General features: G+C 37.1%; 1 protein-coding gene across 1 annotated transcript in view; it reads left to right on the top strand.

Moving 5' to 3' along the window:
- The window catches only part of CFAP47 (cilia and flagella associated protein 47), a 278885-nt gene that overhangs the window by 253026 nt on the left and 7978 nt on the right, over nt 1–17881 (top strand). Inside the window, exons 61-63 of the mRNA XM_039552038.1 lie at nt 2098–2269; nt 3713–3874; nt 13774–13942. Of these exons, the coding sequence (XP_039407972.1) occupies nt 2098–2269; nt 3713–3874; nt 13774–13942 (503 nt within the window). The remainder of the gene's footprint in view (nt 1–2097; nt 2270–3712; nt 3875–13773; nt 13943–17881) is intronic.

Below are 17881 nucleotides of genomic sequence, written 5' to 3'. Positions count from 1 at the left end.
CACATGTATTACAGGACTGCTAGAATCAGATATTAACATTTCACAGAGAAGTCTTACAGTATGGTAATATAGGAGTCTCCAGGGCAGCTGTGATGAAAAATATAACTATGTTTTACATTTTTTAGCAGTCCTAAACTAGATCTGCAGTCTAGATCAAAATGAGCTGAAGGGACCAACATAACAAGGCTTTTAAATGTTGGCACTCATAAATGCATCATTTCTTCCTTAAGTGTTGGAAGTATTAAAATATTTTGACTAATTACATAATATAAGCATAGAACAGGTTGCAAAACAGCCTGAAACAGAAAAAATATTTAATTGCTTCTGACTAAAAAGTTTTATATATATATGTATGTATGTCAAACCAAACCCAAATGTCTTTGGATATTAAAAGCAGCATGTAATTGCCAGTGTTGTCCTCCTAGCACCTGAACTGTAAAATAAGCTTTTTCTGAGTAGCATTGTGTGATAAAACTGCTGAAAGAAGCATCTGCTCAACAGCTGCAATTTTTTTTCACTGTGGAATGCTCCAGATTGTGTCATCCTTTCTCTCCCATTCGTTGTCAACATCTGAATCTTCATGTCCTAGCATTTGTCAGAGGTGACTCTTAAAAGCCTTGGGCTATGTTGGAATCTGAGTGCATGACATAAACATTATATTTTTCAAATGGAGAAATGGCAAGCTTGAAACAATGTAGGATGATCCTGAATTTTGTAGACTGTGGGAGAAAATGTTCATGTTGAATTTCATTGTAACAAATTACATTTATTGTAAAAAAGGCCGTGTATATATGGATTAATGCATGGAAATCCTGTGTTTTGGTACTCAATGTGTATCTAACCTACTATGATTTATAATCCCTTATGCTGGTCATAATACTTTGATTACATCTGTGTGACTCTAATCTGGTATATGTTGTGCAGCTGTCTGTGAAGAGTTTACTTTAAAGAATTAGAAATGTTTCAGTATAAGCTGCTACATTTTTCAGAGTTAATCTGTGTGTTACAAAAATAAGGCAACAAAAGTTCAGGCCTCCTGTTAGCTGCTGAAGTGGGAAGAGGGAAATTGTGCATTTCAGAGAAGGACAAAGGACTAAAAGTGTGGGAAGGCATCTCCATAGTCACTTAAATTTGGGTGGTTTTACAGATTGGCAGTACCAAAGTAAGCTTTTCTCCAACACTGTCTCTTGGACTTTTTATATAAACAAATCTGTTGTCTGTATTTTAGTATTCTGAGCTGGAAGGCCTTGGGAATTTACTCTGCAGCTGACTGGCACTCTGCAGCCAGGATATGTATACAGGGATGCACACACAGCAGTTCTGTACATTTGTACTCAGCTGTGCAAATTCAAAATGTGCCCTGAGATAGGTGGTCATAGTAAAACAAAAATCTCCTGCAGGAGAGAGTGGTTGTGTTAAAACACTTCTCATCCATAAAATGTGTAAAACTTTTAAATGGATTAGCAGCTTGAGATTCCTTTCCTCATAGAAATGTTCCCTTCTGTGGACAAATTACTATTTTATACTGAATATCTCGGTTTTCTTTATTACAGCTGGAGGAGACATTTGATTCAAGAAGCTCAGTTGTTTATTTTTATGTCATTACTACTTGGCCTTTTCATAGCTGCTTCAGGGAATAAGAGAATAGGCTGGGGTGACATCTTCACTATTTCTCTGTGTTCTGTTTCTCAGGCTTGCAGCCATCAATGGCATTGATGTCCTTAATGATTTTTTTTTCAGTTGTCCCAATGGCATTACTCAAAAAGAGTATTATGTACTTGAAATTTTCATTTGGCTGATGAATTAGAAATATCTCTCCATAATGCAGGCGTGGTAGCCAGAGCAATATTGCTATTGCCATTCACATATCTCAAGTAAGTTTTCCAGCTTCCATTTTGCTGGAAAGTATATAGCCTGTCATATTAAATGGGAAGATTAAATTATGCAGTCAGAAGGAAATCACTTAAGTTTTAGATAATTGCCAGTGTTACTTATTTGTCATTTTTAGTGACAAATGGAAGAATTGTAACACTGAGCCGACCAACTGTGTGAAATTACAGCACACACAGGCTGATATTTTTCTCCTGTATCATTTAGGTTCCTCTGCAACACTGGAGTTTCTGTATGAATTGCAATATCAATCAGATGAAATTAGATCTCAGCTTGACTCTTTGGTTGGTATGGAGCTGCTTCAAAAAGAATGGGATACAGAATCCAGAATTGTAACTCTGATCTTTAACGTAGTGTTTGCACCTAGCAAACCAATGAGGTAAGATCCTGTCAGGTCACTCTTACCTATATAATAATTTCCCTGCATTCTTTTCCTCGGTTTTTTTTCACCACTGAGGCCTATTGTTTTAGATTTTCTCACTTTCTGCTTCTCAGTATGATATCTTCAGTGTTAAAACTGACAGTGTTTCTTTTTGAGTGCCTGTGAGATGGTTCTGTTGAGTTACTTCCATAGTCTGTGTGTGCATTGTTTTACTTCTAAACACTGGAGTATTGAAAAACTTCCAATGAAAACTCATTGTTCTCAAAATTAATAAAGAACATGCAAACAGGGTGGTCTGTCAGTCTTTAAAAACTTTTCCTAGACAAGCATGTGTGCATTTTCTTTGGATGGGATAGTTGAATTTGAAATTAGTTTCTAGTGCCCCAGTAACAATGATCCACAGGAAATTCTTCTCCTTTTTTATAGCTGTGATATGAGAAATGATGTATGTGCTTTGATTTACGTGACAACATCTCCCTTCTTTAAAAGGAAACCATGGAAGGGAGATCCTTTTGGAGAGAAGGAAGTTGCACCTTCCTTTGGATACAGTCAAACGTGTGTCAGGAGGAGGTTGGAAAGAAGCTTTAGTGACCTGCAGGCACAAAGTAAATCCAGAGTCCCAACATTACCAGGAGTGTTAGGGAGCAGTCACTGCTGAGTATCATGGATTGCATGAAAAAAGTTATCTTTAGGAGGCAGGAGGTTACTCTTTACTTGCAGTAGTCCAGGAGGTTAATGGAATAAACAAAGAGCAAACCTGTAGGAAGAATAATCCACCTCCCCCCCCCCCCAAATGCAGTGGCATTGTGTCAGAGGGAGGTGAATTTAGAAAGCCTTTTCATTTCTACATTGTCCTGTTCGTTTTATTATTTTTTAGTTGGTTTGGATTTTTTTATCTTTGTGTACTTGAGACTTATCAGGCTTTGTGCACAGGACTCAGTGACTGCAATTATTTTGTTTTGTTATCTTCAGAATCTACAGCACCAACTCTCTTGGACACTCTGAGGGCATCTGAATCTGGCATTTTTCTTAAGTACATAGACCTTTGTCAGATCTATTTGATCCTAATATGAACTGCTAATATGTTCTGGACAAAATTCTCCTCTAACACCACAGTAAATACAGAATAATGAGTAAAATAAATTTAGTTGTTTTTTTTTCTTCACAGAGTAAGCAGAGGAAGAATAAAACCTCATGCCTGTGCCGTTGCTTTCATATTATGTTCTTTCTTGTACTTTGCTATTTAATCTACATTCCAGTCAATTTTACCTGATATGTACTATGCCATGCAAAATTAAGAATGTGTTCCAATTTAAACCCATTTGTATTTTCATTTTACTGTAGTTTACTCCCACACATCGAAGATTATTTTGTACATTAATCAGTTTATGTTTTATAATGTTTGTCTATATATTGAGTGTTTTTATCTGAAATTTTAAGGAATAAGGCAACTCTCGTAGTTCAGTGTACTGCAGGAGGCCTCTGGAAGTTTCCAATGCTGTTCATTGCCACAGAGCCAGAAGTGGATGATGTGATCAACATTGTAGCTGTTGGCCTGAATAAGGAATCCATAGTTGGCTTTAAGCTCACAAGCCAGACAAGGTAAAAACACTTACGTTCAAGAATTTATGCAGTCTTCTGAGGGTACAACTCCTACTCAGACACATTGGTTAGAATAAATTTGGGCAGCAGAAACATAACTGGGATGCAGCTATTTCATCATCATTTCAAGAGCTGCATTGTTGAAGTAACAAATGTGATTTTGAAGCTTTGTTGTAGAAAACAGAAGCATTCTACATTTAGGCTTTGGCTTAAGAGAAAATCTGTGGAATAGATCCAGATGTTTATATTCTGACTTTTTTTGCCCTAGAAGGCTTGGGAGTATGTTGTAAAGCTAGATTTTGCTTAGCAGGCTATAGCTTCCTAAGAGCTCAGAGGGGCTGCTTGGGCAATGCAACCCAGTCACACCCCACAGTCCATTTCGGATGGCCCCGTGATCTTGCTCTGGTCAGTTGTCAGCATTACAACCAGTGATGATAAAGGAAGCAGAGAAGGGTCTCCCCACGTGGGTTAAGAAGATTTTAATCTCACATCTTGTCCCAGCGATCTCTGGAAGTAGAGAGACCTCGTGGTCTGGGTGTGGGGTGGTTTTGTCAGGGGCCCAGGGGCGGTCCCTGGGTGGGGTTGGGGTACAGGAACCAATAGGGAGAAACCGAGGGAGTGGCCATGGCTAGGGCAGGGAACAGGGCAATGGAAAGCAATGGATTAACAGATTGCCACAGGAGTATGTTAAAATTCAGTCTTAAGGAAGGTGGTTTGTGATATTAAAGGCTCACTAGTAAAGCTTTAGTGCTTTTGCTAATAGATTTTTTTCAAAGTACTTTATGCTTACACCAAGTTAAAAACATTTCCTTACATTTTCCTTTAAAAATTTTTAAATGTGCCATTCTTTCTAAAGTACTCCTGTTGTATTATGCAAGCATGCTATGAATTCATCTCTACTTCCACTAGTTAAAATAATGGTGTAATTCTTCGGTATTTTGTTACTCTCCTTTTGTAAAAGTCCTGCTGAAATCTCCATTTATATATATTTTTACACATTTCAATTATTTTCTCAGAGTTTTACAATGTTATAGCAAACTCAGTGTCATTTGTATACAGCAGTAAGTCAAGGAATAAATTGTGTGGTAATGATAGACAAGTTTTAAAATAGTAAACAGTGAATCTGAAAGAATCATTATGCTTAAAAAATATTTAGCTTATGGAAGTTTTAAAGTTTCTTTTATTTTCTTTTAAATGAACTATTTTTACTATATATCTAGAAATGTGCAAGATACACAGATTGACACTTTCATTGTAGATACATCCTTTTGTTTCATCCCCATCAGGAAGTGTATTTGGTTCCAACTGATTTTTTTTTTTTTTAAAGCTTATTTCCAAAAGCTGTGTCTCTAAGATGGACAGTTGTTCCAGGTTTTAGATGTCTGTCAGTGATGATAATTGTTGAGGACTCTGACAAAGGCTTCTATCACAGTGTTCAAGTTAACAGCTTCAATAGAATGGCTGTTTCAGAAACAAAAGTGAAGCAATTGCTCTGGCAATACTGTAATCTCCTGGTAGGTGTTTGATAGTAGTGAAGATACCTGATGTTCTCCAGAAAGGCATTATAAAACCTGAGTCATTATAGTTATATAAAGGAAGAGCCATGATGGAAGACAGATTCCCTTTTGCCCTTAAGCAAATTCCAATGTTATTTTATATAGCAAGTGTTCCCCCCCTACATTTCAAATGCAAAATGTAATGTTTGCATGTACCAAAAAAGCTCCATGTTATAAACAGTGCCAGGAACTCCACTCGTTAGGGCGCCTTAGGAAGAGCACTGCCAGCAGGTCAGGGAGGGGATCCTGCCCCTCTGCTCAGCCCTGGTGAGGATCACCTGAAGTGTTGTGTCCAGTTCTGGGCTCCTCAGTACAGGAGAGACATGGAACTCCTGGAGCAGGTCCAGGGCAGAGTGACAAAGATGTTGAAGGGACTGGAGAATCTCTCTGAGGAAAGGCTGAGGGATCTGGGGCTGTTCAGCCTCAAGAAGAGATGGCTGAGAGGGGACCTCATCCCTGTCTGTCAGTGTCTGCAGGGAGGGGGCAGAGGATGGACCAGGCTCTGCTCCCTGGTGCCCAGCAATGGGACAAGAGGAACAGGCAGGAACTGATGGCCAGGAGGTTCCACCTGGACATGAGGAAGAATTTCTTTCCTGTTTAATGACCAAACACTGGAACAGATTGTCCAGAGAGGGTGTGGAGTCTCCCTCAGTGGAGATATCCAAGAACCATCTGGACACGATCCTGTGCCATGTGCTCTGGGATGGCCCTGCTTGAGCAGGGAGGCTGGACCTGATGGCCTGTGGTGATCCCTTCCAGCCCGACCCATTCTGTGGTTCTGTGAACTGCTCTGTAAGTTAAATATTGCTTTATCTTACATTGCTTTATCTTATATTTGTTTAGGAGATTTTGGTGGTGGAGGTTTTGTATAGAAACAGAACACTCAGCCAACCAACACATTGAATAGTGGACCTGCAGATTAGAAGCATTTACATAAGAAAAACATATATTACAGGTGTAATTTAATGCTTGAATAACTCAACTTATTTAGATTAAAAATAAGACAATTAAATATTAAAACATGGTTTAAAAATTTTGAATAGAATATAAAGAATCATCCTATAGATCCTCCCTGAAAAAAAATTATCAACCCTTTGGAGTTTTCTTTAGTAAGCAATCAGTAGCACAATCCGTAGAGAATCAGTTCTGCTACTTTAAGAGAGGTGATTATTTTTTCTCCTTGCATGTAGATATTTTCTGTCTTCTTTACTTATGCTGGGCAGTAGCTCATGGCACTGCTGCTTTGAGAGTAACTGTGGGGGAAACAGGTGCATTTCTGAGTAACCTGCTAGGGAGAGACACTGCAGATGTGTCTTTTTCTCCTGCAGCTGCCAGGACAGAGGGGTTGCACATCATCACTGAGAATACCTGTGCATCTTTTTGAGCTAGCAGGGCACATAGTGATGCAACAAATAGTATTTGAGAATCACAGGCCCTAAAAAAGGCTCAAGATCTTATTAAGAACAGGTTAGGATTCTTGCATATATATTATATATATATATATATATATATATATATATATATATACACCACATTGAATGAGGGTCTTCAGTGATTGACAATAAACCTGTGAGATCAATGGGTTTTGCTTTCCTTTTCTTTACAGAGCTAGTGCAACTCAAAAGTGGCCTTCCTTTAATTCCACATGCCCTCCTCCCCCAAAATCTTCAGTGTATACAGAATAGCCCAGACTGAATTAATGATTTTGGTGTAGCTGCTTCAGGAAGGATCAGTTACAAATGGGAGGTCATTGCTACACTCTTCACAGTGATCTGCAATAATGAAAGCTCCAGCAGTTCATGATAATATGTAATGCACCCTTTTAATACATTTAAAGTTGACACACACATGACCCAATGAGAAATAGCCCAATGTCTGCTCCAGCAAATAATAAAAGATACTGAGAATGAGCTGAACAGTTTTATTTCATGAAGAAAACAAATGTATGTTTTAAAACTATATGCATGTACATCAGGTGGGATGTAGGAATAGACCACTATTTTACTTTCAGCTTAAAAAATTCCAAAGGGACATGTTGTTGAAGGGTTTCTTGTATTGGCATTAAGCTTGATTAGAGTCAAATCAGCAGATTTCACTTCCTAAATAAGAAAAATCTACACTTCTTAACATTCATGGATGACCTTTTTTGGGTTTTATCATAAATGTAGGTTTAATTCAACACCAGCTGAAATCGTTGGCAGCATTTCCACTGGGGTAATTTGTTTTAGTGCAGACCTCTAATGTTTGAGATAATGTCAGTGCTTGTTTTAATACCAAATGCATTATTGAATGCCAGTGGTTTACAGCATGACGGCAGCATTAACCAAACAGGATAGAAGATTATCCTTGGAAATAAAACTTACAGAATTTTATTTGATATCCATCTTAAATTATTTTTCTACTATTTTATGTTTAAATCTGTAATTGAAACATAAAAATTCTCAGAGTGATACTTTGCTTAAGAAAACTAGTCCTTTCTATATTTGGCTTACTGAAGATAATGTGTTTTTAATCAATTACGTTTGGGATCAGGACATTTGTATTAATACAGAAGTGGGTTTTGGAGCTTATTTAGTGCTCTATGTTCCTGTACAGAGGTATTTTGATGGATAGATTTATTTATTCCCATTAAAATACTGATGTCCTGATAAAGCAGAATGTTACCTCATGTTTTCCAGGGCAAATACTTCAGTAGCCAACATGAAATGTGTGGGATAGATAGATATTTGTGAACACTATATTCACTTGCAAATTTTTTGTAAACTACACTCCATTTGAAGGTTTAGTCAAGCTGGGGGATAATTCTCTCCTAATTGTTCTGTCTGCTTCTTGCTCATACACAGAGTTTCCTTTCACCAATTTAGTTCTGTCTTTCCATGTACCTGTTAGTGATTGTTTCAATCATGTATGGCTTCCCACAGACAGTAGAATTTTTTCCATCCTGCCTTCCTGCCCTGTCACTCCAGTCCTGTGTTTATCGCAAGCAGGATATTTGTTACATTAAGGAAACTTCTTGGATAAACTCAAACTTCCCCTCAGAAAAACATAGCACCTGCTGTCACAAAAGCAAACAGCCTGGTGTTGATGTGATCTCCACAGAGAGGCATCTGCAAATCCAAGGCTCCACCTGATTATGGAAAAAGAGCTAGAATAAAGAGGGAAAAAACCCCAAATTGGTGGGCTGGGGAGATGAGAATAAAGATGAAATTAGGCTTTAAAATGACTGCATATGCAGATATAGTTGTCTTAACCTACTTTCAATTGGAGATTTTCCTTATTTCTTCTATGCACATTTCCTAGTGCATAGAATAAATGTTCAATTAAAAACATTCCTTGGTCACACAAAATTAATTTTAATTCTGAAGAATTAGTGAATACCGCATTTGGTTTCTGTACCCTCCCTAATTTTGAAGGGAAAACCAAAAAAATGTTTACAGCTATAATTTTAAGAACCATTGCTGTTTTACTCTAATTACTGCTGTATTTTGTTATAACTGCCATGAGCCAGAATTAAGTATGCTGCAAGAAAATGCATTTGGTAAGTTCTCAGCTCATGCACCCTCCCCTACACTCTCTCACATGTTGCTGTGCATGTTACAGGCCTGGATTCCTCTGCTAATCTCTTTGTTATCAGTTCTGCAAAATTCTACCACTAATCTAAAGATGTAATAAAATACTTTATCTTAGCACTTCCCACATAGTGGCAGCTGCAAAATGTTGACTGGGCTCCATTTTTTGGAGTTTGAATGGAGACTAGTGGAAAATATTGATAATGTAAACATTCAGCAGACCTTTCAAAAAGTTATGATCATCCTTCCTAATAATAGAATACTTGATATGTCACACATTTAGCCAGGAGCTGTATGCAGTCATCTGTCACTCTGCAAATACAGCAGCCCTGGGTAGAACAGGAATGAGACAGAAATCATCTTGTGAAGATAGAACCTCTAACTCCTGCTTTTGTTTTACAACATGTACACAACAAAAAGCCATCTTGGGGTTGGTAAAGCATTCCCTGACAGGCCTTTGTCATGCAGTGTTTGCTCATATTTTTTGAAAGTCCTTTAATTCCAAAGCAGCCTTTCCAGAGCCACAGAAGTGATACTTGGAGTTTATATCTTTGCTGATGTACAAAGTTCAGGGTTTAGAGTGGTCAATTAAACCAGAGTTGGTTTGGGTATAAAAGATAACCAATTTTGATAAATAACAATGAGTTCCTAATTTATTTTTCCATTGTAACTTCTTTTGGTTGATAGGAAATTATCTAAATCATACCAAGCATCACGAACAATTCTATAGAATTTGACAAATGCATACAGTTAATAAGTTTGAAGGACTCGACTGTGTAAGAACTGAAATGTCTTTTGACATCCAAGAGATGCTACAAATTACAAGAAATAAGTTATTATTAACTATTGGTTGAACCACATTGCAACACTTTCATATCCCTTATATCCTATCCTGAAGCAGTCAGACACTTTACAGATTAAGACATTTTGTTATTCTTCTTTTATTAGCAAAAAATACCCAAGTATTTGATCAAAAGGACTTTGGGCTGTTTTTTTATGCACGGATTTTCAAAATGCTGGGTTTTTTAAAGGACTGCATTTCTACAGGAATAATTTACTGCTGCAGTAGTTTTGGGAAGAGAAACATTAAACCTATTTGAGCCTTAATTTAATAAAGGTTTATATTTTCAGTTTTGATGAGTATTTTATAAGTTGTGGTGTGTGATCTCTACAGGAATATAAATTTTAAGTTTTTCTTCAGTTGGAGACGCAAGGTGCTATTTTTTTTTAGTTTAATAATTTGAAAATTATCTAGTGTGAGAACACTGATAAGCATAGAGTTCTATTTAAGGACAAGATTAAAGGAGTAATTATAAAGATGCCCATTAAAGACCAGCTCAGTTTCCTCTTTTCCAGGTTGCCGTGATTTGATTGTCCAATTATTATTTAAATTCAAATTAGTATTTACTCTGGTTCATTATTTGAGTAAGGACAGAGTTCATGTTGTCTGATGGCAGTACCAAACCATTATGAGAGGAGTTAAGGAAAGACAGATGGGAAAACACATTTACTTTCTTTGGTTTACAAGGCCTCTGTCCTTATATTTTCTAATTCATTTGTGCTTGGTTCATCTGTGTTTTCAAAACTCTACACATCATTAAGCTTTATAAAGTATGTTAGGATCTGCCACCCTTCTTGGAAAAGTACAGACTGCCTCTCAAGTGCCCTTCATGGCTGAGAAATGACAAGCCAAACATTGACTCCAAGGCTGTTTTACCTGAAGGAGTAATCAAAAAGGAGGAATTAAATTTTAATCATTTAAAAAAACATAATTATTAATTTTTAATTATACACTAAATATACAGACACAGAACATGATAATGTCTGAAATTCAGGTGCTATTCTCGGAATTGCATCTTCAGATTTCTGTTTATTATAAAAGATGAGAAAGAGAAAGCAATTTACTTATGCTTGTGAGGTACCCAGCATGCCAGTTCATCTCCCTAATGTGAACAGCAGTGAAAACATTGCTTGTTTTGTCTTGAGAAGGCATCTTTAGATTTATTTTTAAAACAATGCATGATTTATCAGTGAAAGGTTCCTGCTTCTGACTATGTAATTTTTTAATTGCTAGTTTTTGTGCCATCTTCATCAGAATCCCTGCTGGCCTATCATATTATGGTTATACATTTAATTTGTCAAAAATTTCTCTTTTCCTTATTTGGATATAGTTGATACTCTGTGAAACATTTTGCATACAGGAAGTGCCCTGACTCTTTTGTTTAATATTAGGGACAGGCTTTGGGAATAGGGAGGTTTTAGCTGTGATTATATGTGTTCATGCAGGTTCATATGCCTTTGTGTATTTCATTCAACATGAACAAAATTGTAACTGCCTCTAGTACCTTGTGATAATGCTGTCAAGAAGCATGCAGATTTTATTTAAAGCTTTTTTATTTTTTTTTTCTTTCTATTTTTCTTTAGGAAAATTAAAATCTGAAAAGATTGATGTAATAAGATAATTTTTCTCTGACTTGCTAATATCTTGTGTGCATAATTATAGATTTCACTTTAAACTGTCTGGTCCCCTTGTCTGGACAAAAACTGTAGCTTTTTCTCCTCTGTGACTCTGACTGTTTTGATGTCTCTGAAAAAACCCCTGAAACAAACTACTGTTGCATAACACCCTGCTAAGAGGCAATTTCTTCAGGAATGAAATCTGTATTTTCCTGTGTCTCCTGTGTATGCAGCCTGTCCCCTGCCTCATCTCCCTTAGCATTTCATCATCACATCTGTAGTCCAAGTCATGCTCTTGGATGTCTTATGAAGACACCAAGCACTTTTTAGGAGTTGTCATCCCTAACTATTTACTGGAAAACAGGCTGAACATGGGAGATAAAGAAAGTGCTGCCTTAAAATGTTCCTGAACAGCCTGTAGAGCAGTGATGTTGGAAATGAAGAGCTGTGTCCAGGTTTCTGTTTTCAGAATGATGGTTTGAATGTTTATCTCAGGCATTTTTGATGAGTGCTCTGCTCTGCTGCTTGGTCTAGAAGCATCATTACTTTTTGATCCAGTGCCTGCTGTCTGTGTCTGTGTGTCTGTGTGTAGTAGGTGTGCTCTAGGCACTCACAGCTGAGCAGTCCTTGTGGGAAATAAAGATGTGAAAATTCAAGGCTTATCCAGCATATGGATGGGAACTCAGGCCCAGCAGGATTAGTGCTGATGGCTCAGGGCTATAAACTCAGCAGCACAGCTTTAGGCACCACAGAAAGGGGTTGTTAGCATAAGTTTGATGTCACAAGACTGGAAATGTACTTTCAGACATTCAGTAGTTTTGCTCACCTTGCTGTTACCTGAAGGAAAAGCCAGGCTAAATCTTCTGATGCACCCAAGTCCAACAGCACTGCTAAATATCAGGTAATTTCTTTTGAGGCAACAGAAGCTTTTCAGTTTCTGTTTTCTGCACTCGCACTGTTTGTTTCTATAAACTGGCAGTGTGACCTTTTTTTCACAAGAGCATTTTGAATATAGTACAGCCTCCCATAAGAACATATTCCAAAGGAGGGTTATTTTTAAACAAGATGACATAGGCCCAGCATGCCACCCACAGGATAGCGCTTGCCCAGGAAATGTGGAACATTTCTGCAGCGATATAACTTGCCATAAAATATTAAATTTCATTTCTTTGTGGGTATTTTCTTTGAAAAGTGTTATTTCTGGTGTGACAGTCCATAAATAAACAGATTTGAAGAGCTTTTCTCTGAGATACTGTTAGCTTTTCATTCTTCAGGTTTTATCAACTGAAAATGTGTTTCCTCTAAGCATGCACAATACTTGCCCTGCTGTACAGTGCCAGGGTGTTGCAGATTAATTTTTGAGCACCCCACTGTATTTCTACTTTCAATTTCCCGTGTTCTCCTTGTGTCCAGAGAGTGATAGAGTTGTCCTCAGTAACACATATAAAGGCTAAAATGAGAATGCCTCACCAGAAAATACAGAAACGTACATTCTTTTCATGCTGAGAATGTTTATGGCAAGTAGTCCCTGAGGAGCTGTGATAGACAGGCTTTAGTTTGGGATTGGCCTAAGATTGTTTTATAGCTCTCAGCTGCTGTCTTTACCAGGACTAGGGATTTTCTTTGGGTCCAACAGCACTGCTGTGAAACAAGGCATTAGACAAGATCTGCAGTACCTGTGACAGAAATTCTTTGAGATAAGAGATATACAATAATATCAATAGAGGAACCTAATTATGTTATTGCAAAATCTAAAAATGTTCAATTGATGGGATATGAAAAATGTGAAAACAGTAATAAAAAATTATTATTTTTCATATCTTCATTTCAAGGCTTTCAGAACTCCCTCCTAGTGTAGTAACGCTGCCAGAATGCAAATTCAGTTCTAGTCATAAAACTTAATAAAATGGGTAGCTTGTCAGTTTTATTTGATTGTTGGAAAGGGGAGTGCTTTAATAGCAAAAGTGGATTTTCACTCTGATGTGGAATTTACGTCTATCACTATTATTATACCTTTACAACTCAAATAATTCATTTTATTCTAGTGGCAAATGTTTTCATTACTCCATAGTTAATATAATATTTATAATAGCATGTAAATGTGTTTGAAATTGAATACCAGTATGCAGGTCCCTGTGTATGAATAAACAATTACTACAGAATAATTATTCTGTAAGTAAGAATGCTGTTAATATTCCATATTTGTTCCATGCCATGTTTCCTGAGTCATGCCACATGGTGGCCTAAAGGTTGGATTGCAGATAAATTCTGTTAAGGTACTGTACAAGGCACAACATTCTCCTGTGCTTTTCCGTAGGGACCCAGAGCCATTCACTGCCCACTTCCTGGCGGGCAGCGATCCCGATTTCCTTGTGATGCCACAAGCTGGAGAACTTCTCCCAGAAGGCACTGTGGGAACCCATATAACAGTGGGATACAAGCCAAGGATGTATGGCAAGAAGCACACAGCAACACTGGTCATTGAGGTAAGCCTTCCCCAGAGCAATCCACAAATACACCTCCAGGAGTGCCAGCAGGAGGAGAAATCCTGCACCAAAGAGCAGCACTGGAACACACCAGTGAATGTGCTGTGATTGTTTCACTACTCCTCACAGTGGACAAGAGTAAAACTAAATTTTGAGAATTGACTCATTACAAGCTGGAAATCATAACGCATTTTACACTGTATTTTACACTGTATTATATTGCATTCTAATTTCTATGTTATCCTTTTGCTGTCAGCACCAGAGGCAGATATTTACCTTCATATGTTTGCCCCAACTCCATAGACAACATGGCGTTCACAGAGAATCAAAATGATCCTGTTAAGAACTGGTGGAGAATATAAAATTAATTGAAGATGTGAAGCCTAGGTTGTTGATTTTAATTGTATTATACATCTTACAGGATCAAAGGCTCTAGAAGGCAGGTGCCAAACTGTAGAAGATAGAATTTCAGAGCACAAAGCCAGGAATAGCTCTTTTGAAGCAAGATGCAAAATAGACAAAAATTATTTGCAACCAAGTAGTCTGTGTAAGTCTGAAGGTCAGGAAACATTTGAAGACATGTATTTCTTCAGCAGTAAAAATCTCTCAGAAACTAATTTTCAAGTTTTAAGTTATTCTTTAGAAGGAATGTGTTGAAAACACACAGCAGGGGTGAACACCCCATATTCTCTATAAATCATGGTTTGTACTTCAGGTCTATTTACTGCATGCTGGTGTTTTCAGGCTACTATATTAGAAGTGAAACAGCAATATTGATTTAAGAAATAAGATGGTCAAAACAAAGTTGATAAAAAGATGCATGGAAAACTGCTATAGTGTTTTATCTCTACAAGTGACAACTTGTACAGCAGTAAGAAATTCAAATCCTGGAAAAACAAGGTCCTTCAATCCCTCCTACTCATTTTCTTTTATGGTATTAGATGTTTGATTAATTTAATCTCTTTACATAAATAGCAGTGATGCTTATCACTCTTCCATTTGAAAAAGAAGGTAGATGACTGCATATATGCTGTGCTCTTTTGTATTTACAAAATGCTGTATGACACAGCTACAGAGCTCAGAAACTTCTAATGAAGTTCTGGAACTGAACTCCCATTTTTGGCATGGCACATATAGAGGTACTAGCTATCCTTGTCCTTGGCTTAGCTTTCATCACTAACAAAGAGATTTAACCATAAATCTCTCTGGAATGGGACAAACACAATGATCAAAGGTTATTAATAGCTTTTGAAGAACTCAGGCAGTAATCCAGAATTTTCTTCTAGGAATTTATCAGTACAGATGGTCTTGGTCTAATTGGATTTTAAGCTATATCCACTCACACCTCAGTCTCTGGTTATGATCTAGGCAGACAGCTCTTAACATCTCCACCTCTGGTACTGTGTGTGGCTGCAGGAAGTCAGTTATTTATACATATTGCATATATATATATAACAGATCACATCTTGTTGAATCTATTCTTGGACATTTAAAAATGCATCAAGGACTCTTGATACTTGCAAACATGTATTGGACCAACTCCATCACAGTCTGTTAGAGATATTTCTGACATTCTTATTCAAATTGCAGGATTAAGTGGTTTCAGTAATATTTTGACGAGGTTTGTGTTCTCTTTGCTCTTTTTGGTAGCCCTTTTGTATACTCCAGACTTGCCCCTTTCTGCTCCACACAAGCTCTAATTCCTGCAGTTCTAATGGAAGTCAGAGCATCTGTGGCTGTGTGTGATTTGGCTGCTGTGCTCTCAGCACTGATCTGAAATAAGGTTTGATGACATGTTGAGAATACCTGATACTCATTTTTTGCCTTTTGTGTTTGTTGAAATCATTTTCATTAGTGATCTGAGGGAGACAGACTTAATTAGATGTATTAAATAAAAGCAGTATTAAATCACTCTTATTTGGGGAATAACAATGGAGGTGGTGAAATACAATTAGTGTTGGACCCAACACTGAAGAACCTTTCTTGCATGTATCCTCTCTAGCCAATATATTGGCTGAGGCTTTGGGCTATTTTTAGAAGTGAAGAAGCTTCTTTTCTTTTGCAGTGCCTCTCTTCTGCTGCTGCTGCAATAAAGGACTACAGCACACTTGCTTTAAAATGTCTTTTGCATTTCTAAGGGTAAAGTCATAGTCCTAACACCAACATATTTTTATTATTAAATTCTTTGAACAGTGAGTAGCAGATTTTTAATTTTGGTGTGTTTCAATGAACAGTGGTAATTAAGCTGTAAATAGCAGAGATGGCAGTGTAAGTTCTTCAGTTTGTGTTCATCATTACAATTGTGTTGTAAAGGAAAAGGGAAGTTTAGGATTATGGAGAAAGATCCTACAATTATGTTTTTCTCATTTGTTTTAAACATTAAACCCAAATATTGTATGTACAATGTTTTTGTTTTGTTACCCTGCTGAGAACCCAGTGCTGAGAAGCTAATTAGCATTAACATATATGTTACAGTCGGTCTCTACCAGAACTTAATGTATACATTTTATTATCTGAATGTATATCTATAATTGAAATAATGTTGTCTAGTTTATATTTATGCACACAAATCAGGTACTTTGTGGGATATGGTGTGGATTCATTGAGCCTTTAATATTCACGAATACTTACAGTAGATTTTATTAATGGCAGGAAAGCTCAATTACTTTGCTGAAGCAGTTAAGGTTCTTTAGCCATCATTAAAACTTCTGTTCTCAGTCAACTGCATATCAAAACAACTGAAGTTAGAAAATTATTTAAATAGCTGCTAGGAATCTTAATTTTCCAGAAGTGACATAGAAAATTATGTTAGAAATTTATGTAGATCAAAGAATGATCTACAAATATTATAGAAAGACAGTAAGGAAAATAATCATGCTTGTTTCTTTGAAAAAGCTTGTAGCTTTGAAGGAGGGCATCACAACCTAATTGAGCTACAGGCAAGAAACAGTGAAATGGTGCCTGAACAGCATTTTTAAATAGGTATTTTTCCATAACCAAACTTCTAAATTTAAAATTGCCTTCCTAAACAGGGAAGTTCTGACTGAAAAATAAAAAGCATTACCCCTAATAGTAAGTAAGTGAAGAGAGCACAGTCCTTAGATAAGCTGTAAAGTGCTGTGAGGGAAGAAGGGACTTCCTGAGCCACAGTGACATCCCAGAGCTGTGATGTGCCAGTCAGGCTGAGGCAAGATGCAGCTGGGGCAGGAATCACGGCCAGGAACAAGGTGGAGCATTCAGGAGGCTGGGAATCCTTGGAAAAAGGTGTATTCCTGTTGGCTTGCAGTTAATTTCCTTTTACTGTGCTGAATTCAGCTGGAGACCAGAGCAATTGCTTTGTAATTCATGTGTGAGACTTCTGAGATATTCTAAAGCAGAAGGCACACACAATAAGTCTTAAATGATAAAATAGGTGTCAGAATAAACCAGATTGCAGGTAACATTATCAAGCCCTCCAGAAGTCAGGCTTGTGCACCTTTATTACTGAATAATCACTAACTTAGCCTATGGAAGATAGCATATCAAAACCATTTGTCATGCTGTTCTGCAAATAAATGGTGCAGTGTGCCAACCACAGTACCCAGGTGTGGCTTCTCTAAACTTGTCTGTGCAAACTTGCATATCTTAACAGCAAACAGTACTGTTACATATTCAGCAGCTTGCTGAAAATATGTTCTGCCTTGTTCCTGGTAGATTTCTTAATTACCATAGTTTAATGTTATTTTAAATTGTATATTTTGAAAAGAATGAGCAAGGAAAAATGTAAGTAACTTACTAGAATTGAAATAGTTTCCCATTAGATAAGATATGTGTTGGTGTTGGCTTCAGTTTTATGATTAGAAGCAGAGTGCTGAATCAGTACTCAACATTTTTGATTCACAAGCATGAGGAAAATTTACTTTGCTTATTGAGACTTACAGTTCTGATAATGGCAAAAGG

This window comes from Corvus cornix, chromosome 1 (genome assembly GCF_000738735.6).
Source record: "Corvus cornix cornix isolate S_Up_H32 chromosome 1, ASM73873v5, whole genome shotgun sequence".
NCBI classification, from domain to species: Eukaryota; Metazoa; Chordata; class Aves; order Passeriformes; family Corvidae; genus Corvus; species Corvus cornix.
This window is presented reverse-complemented; position numbering and strand designations above follow the sequence as displayed.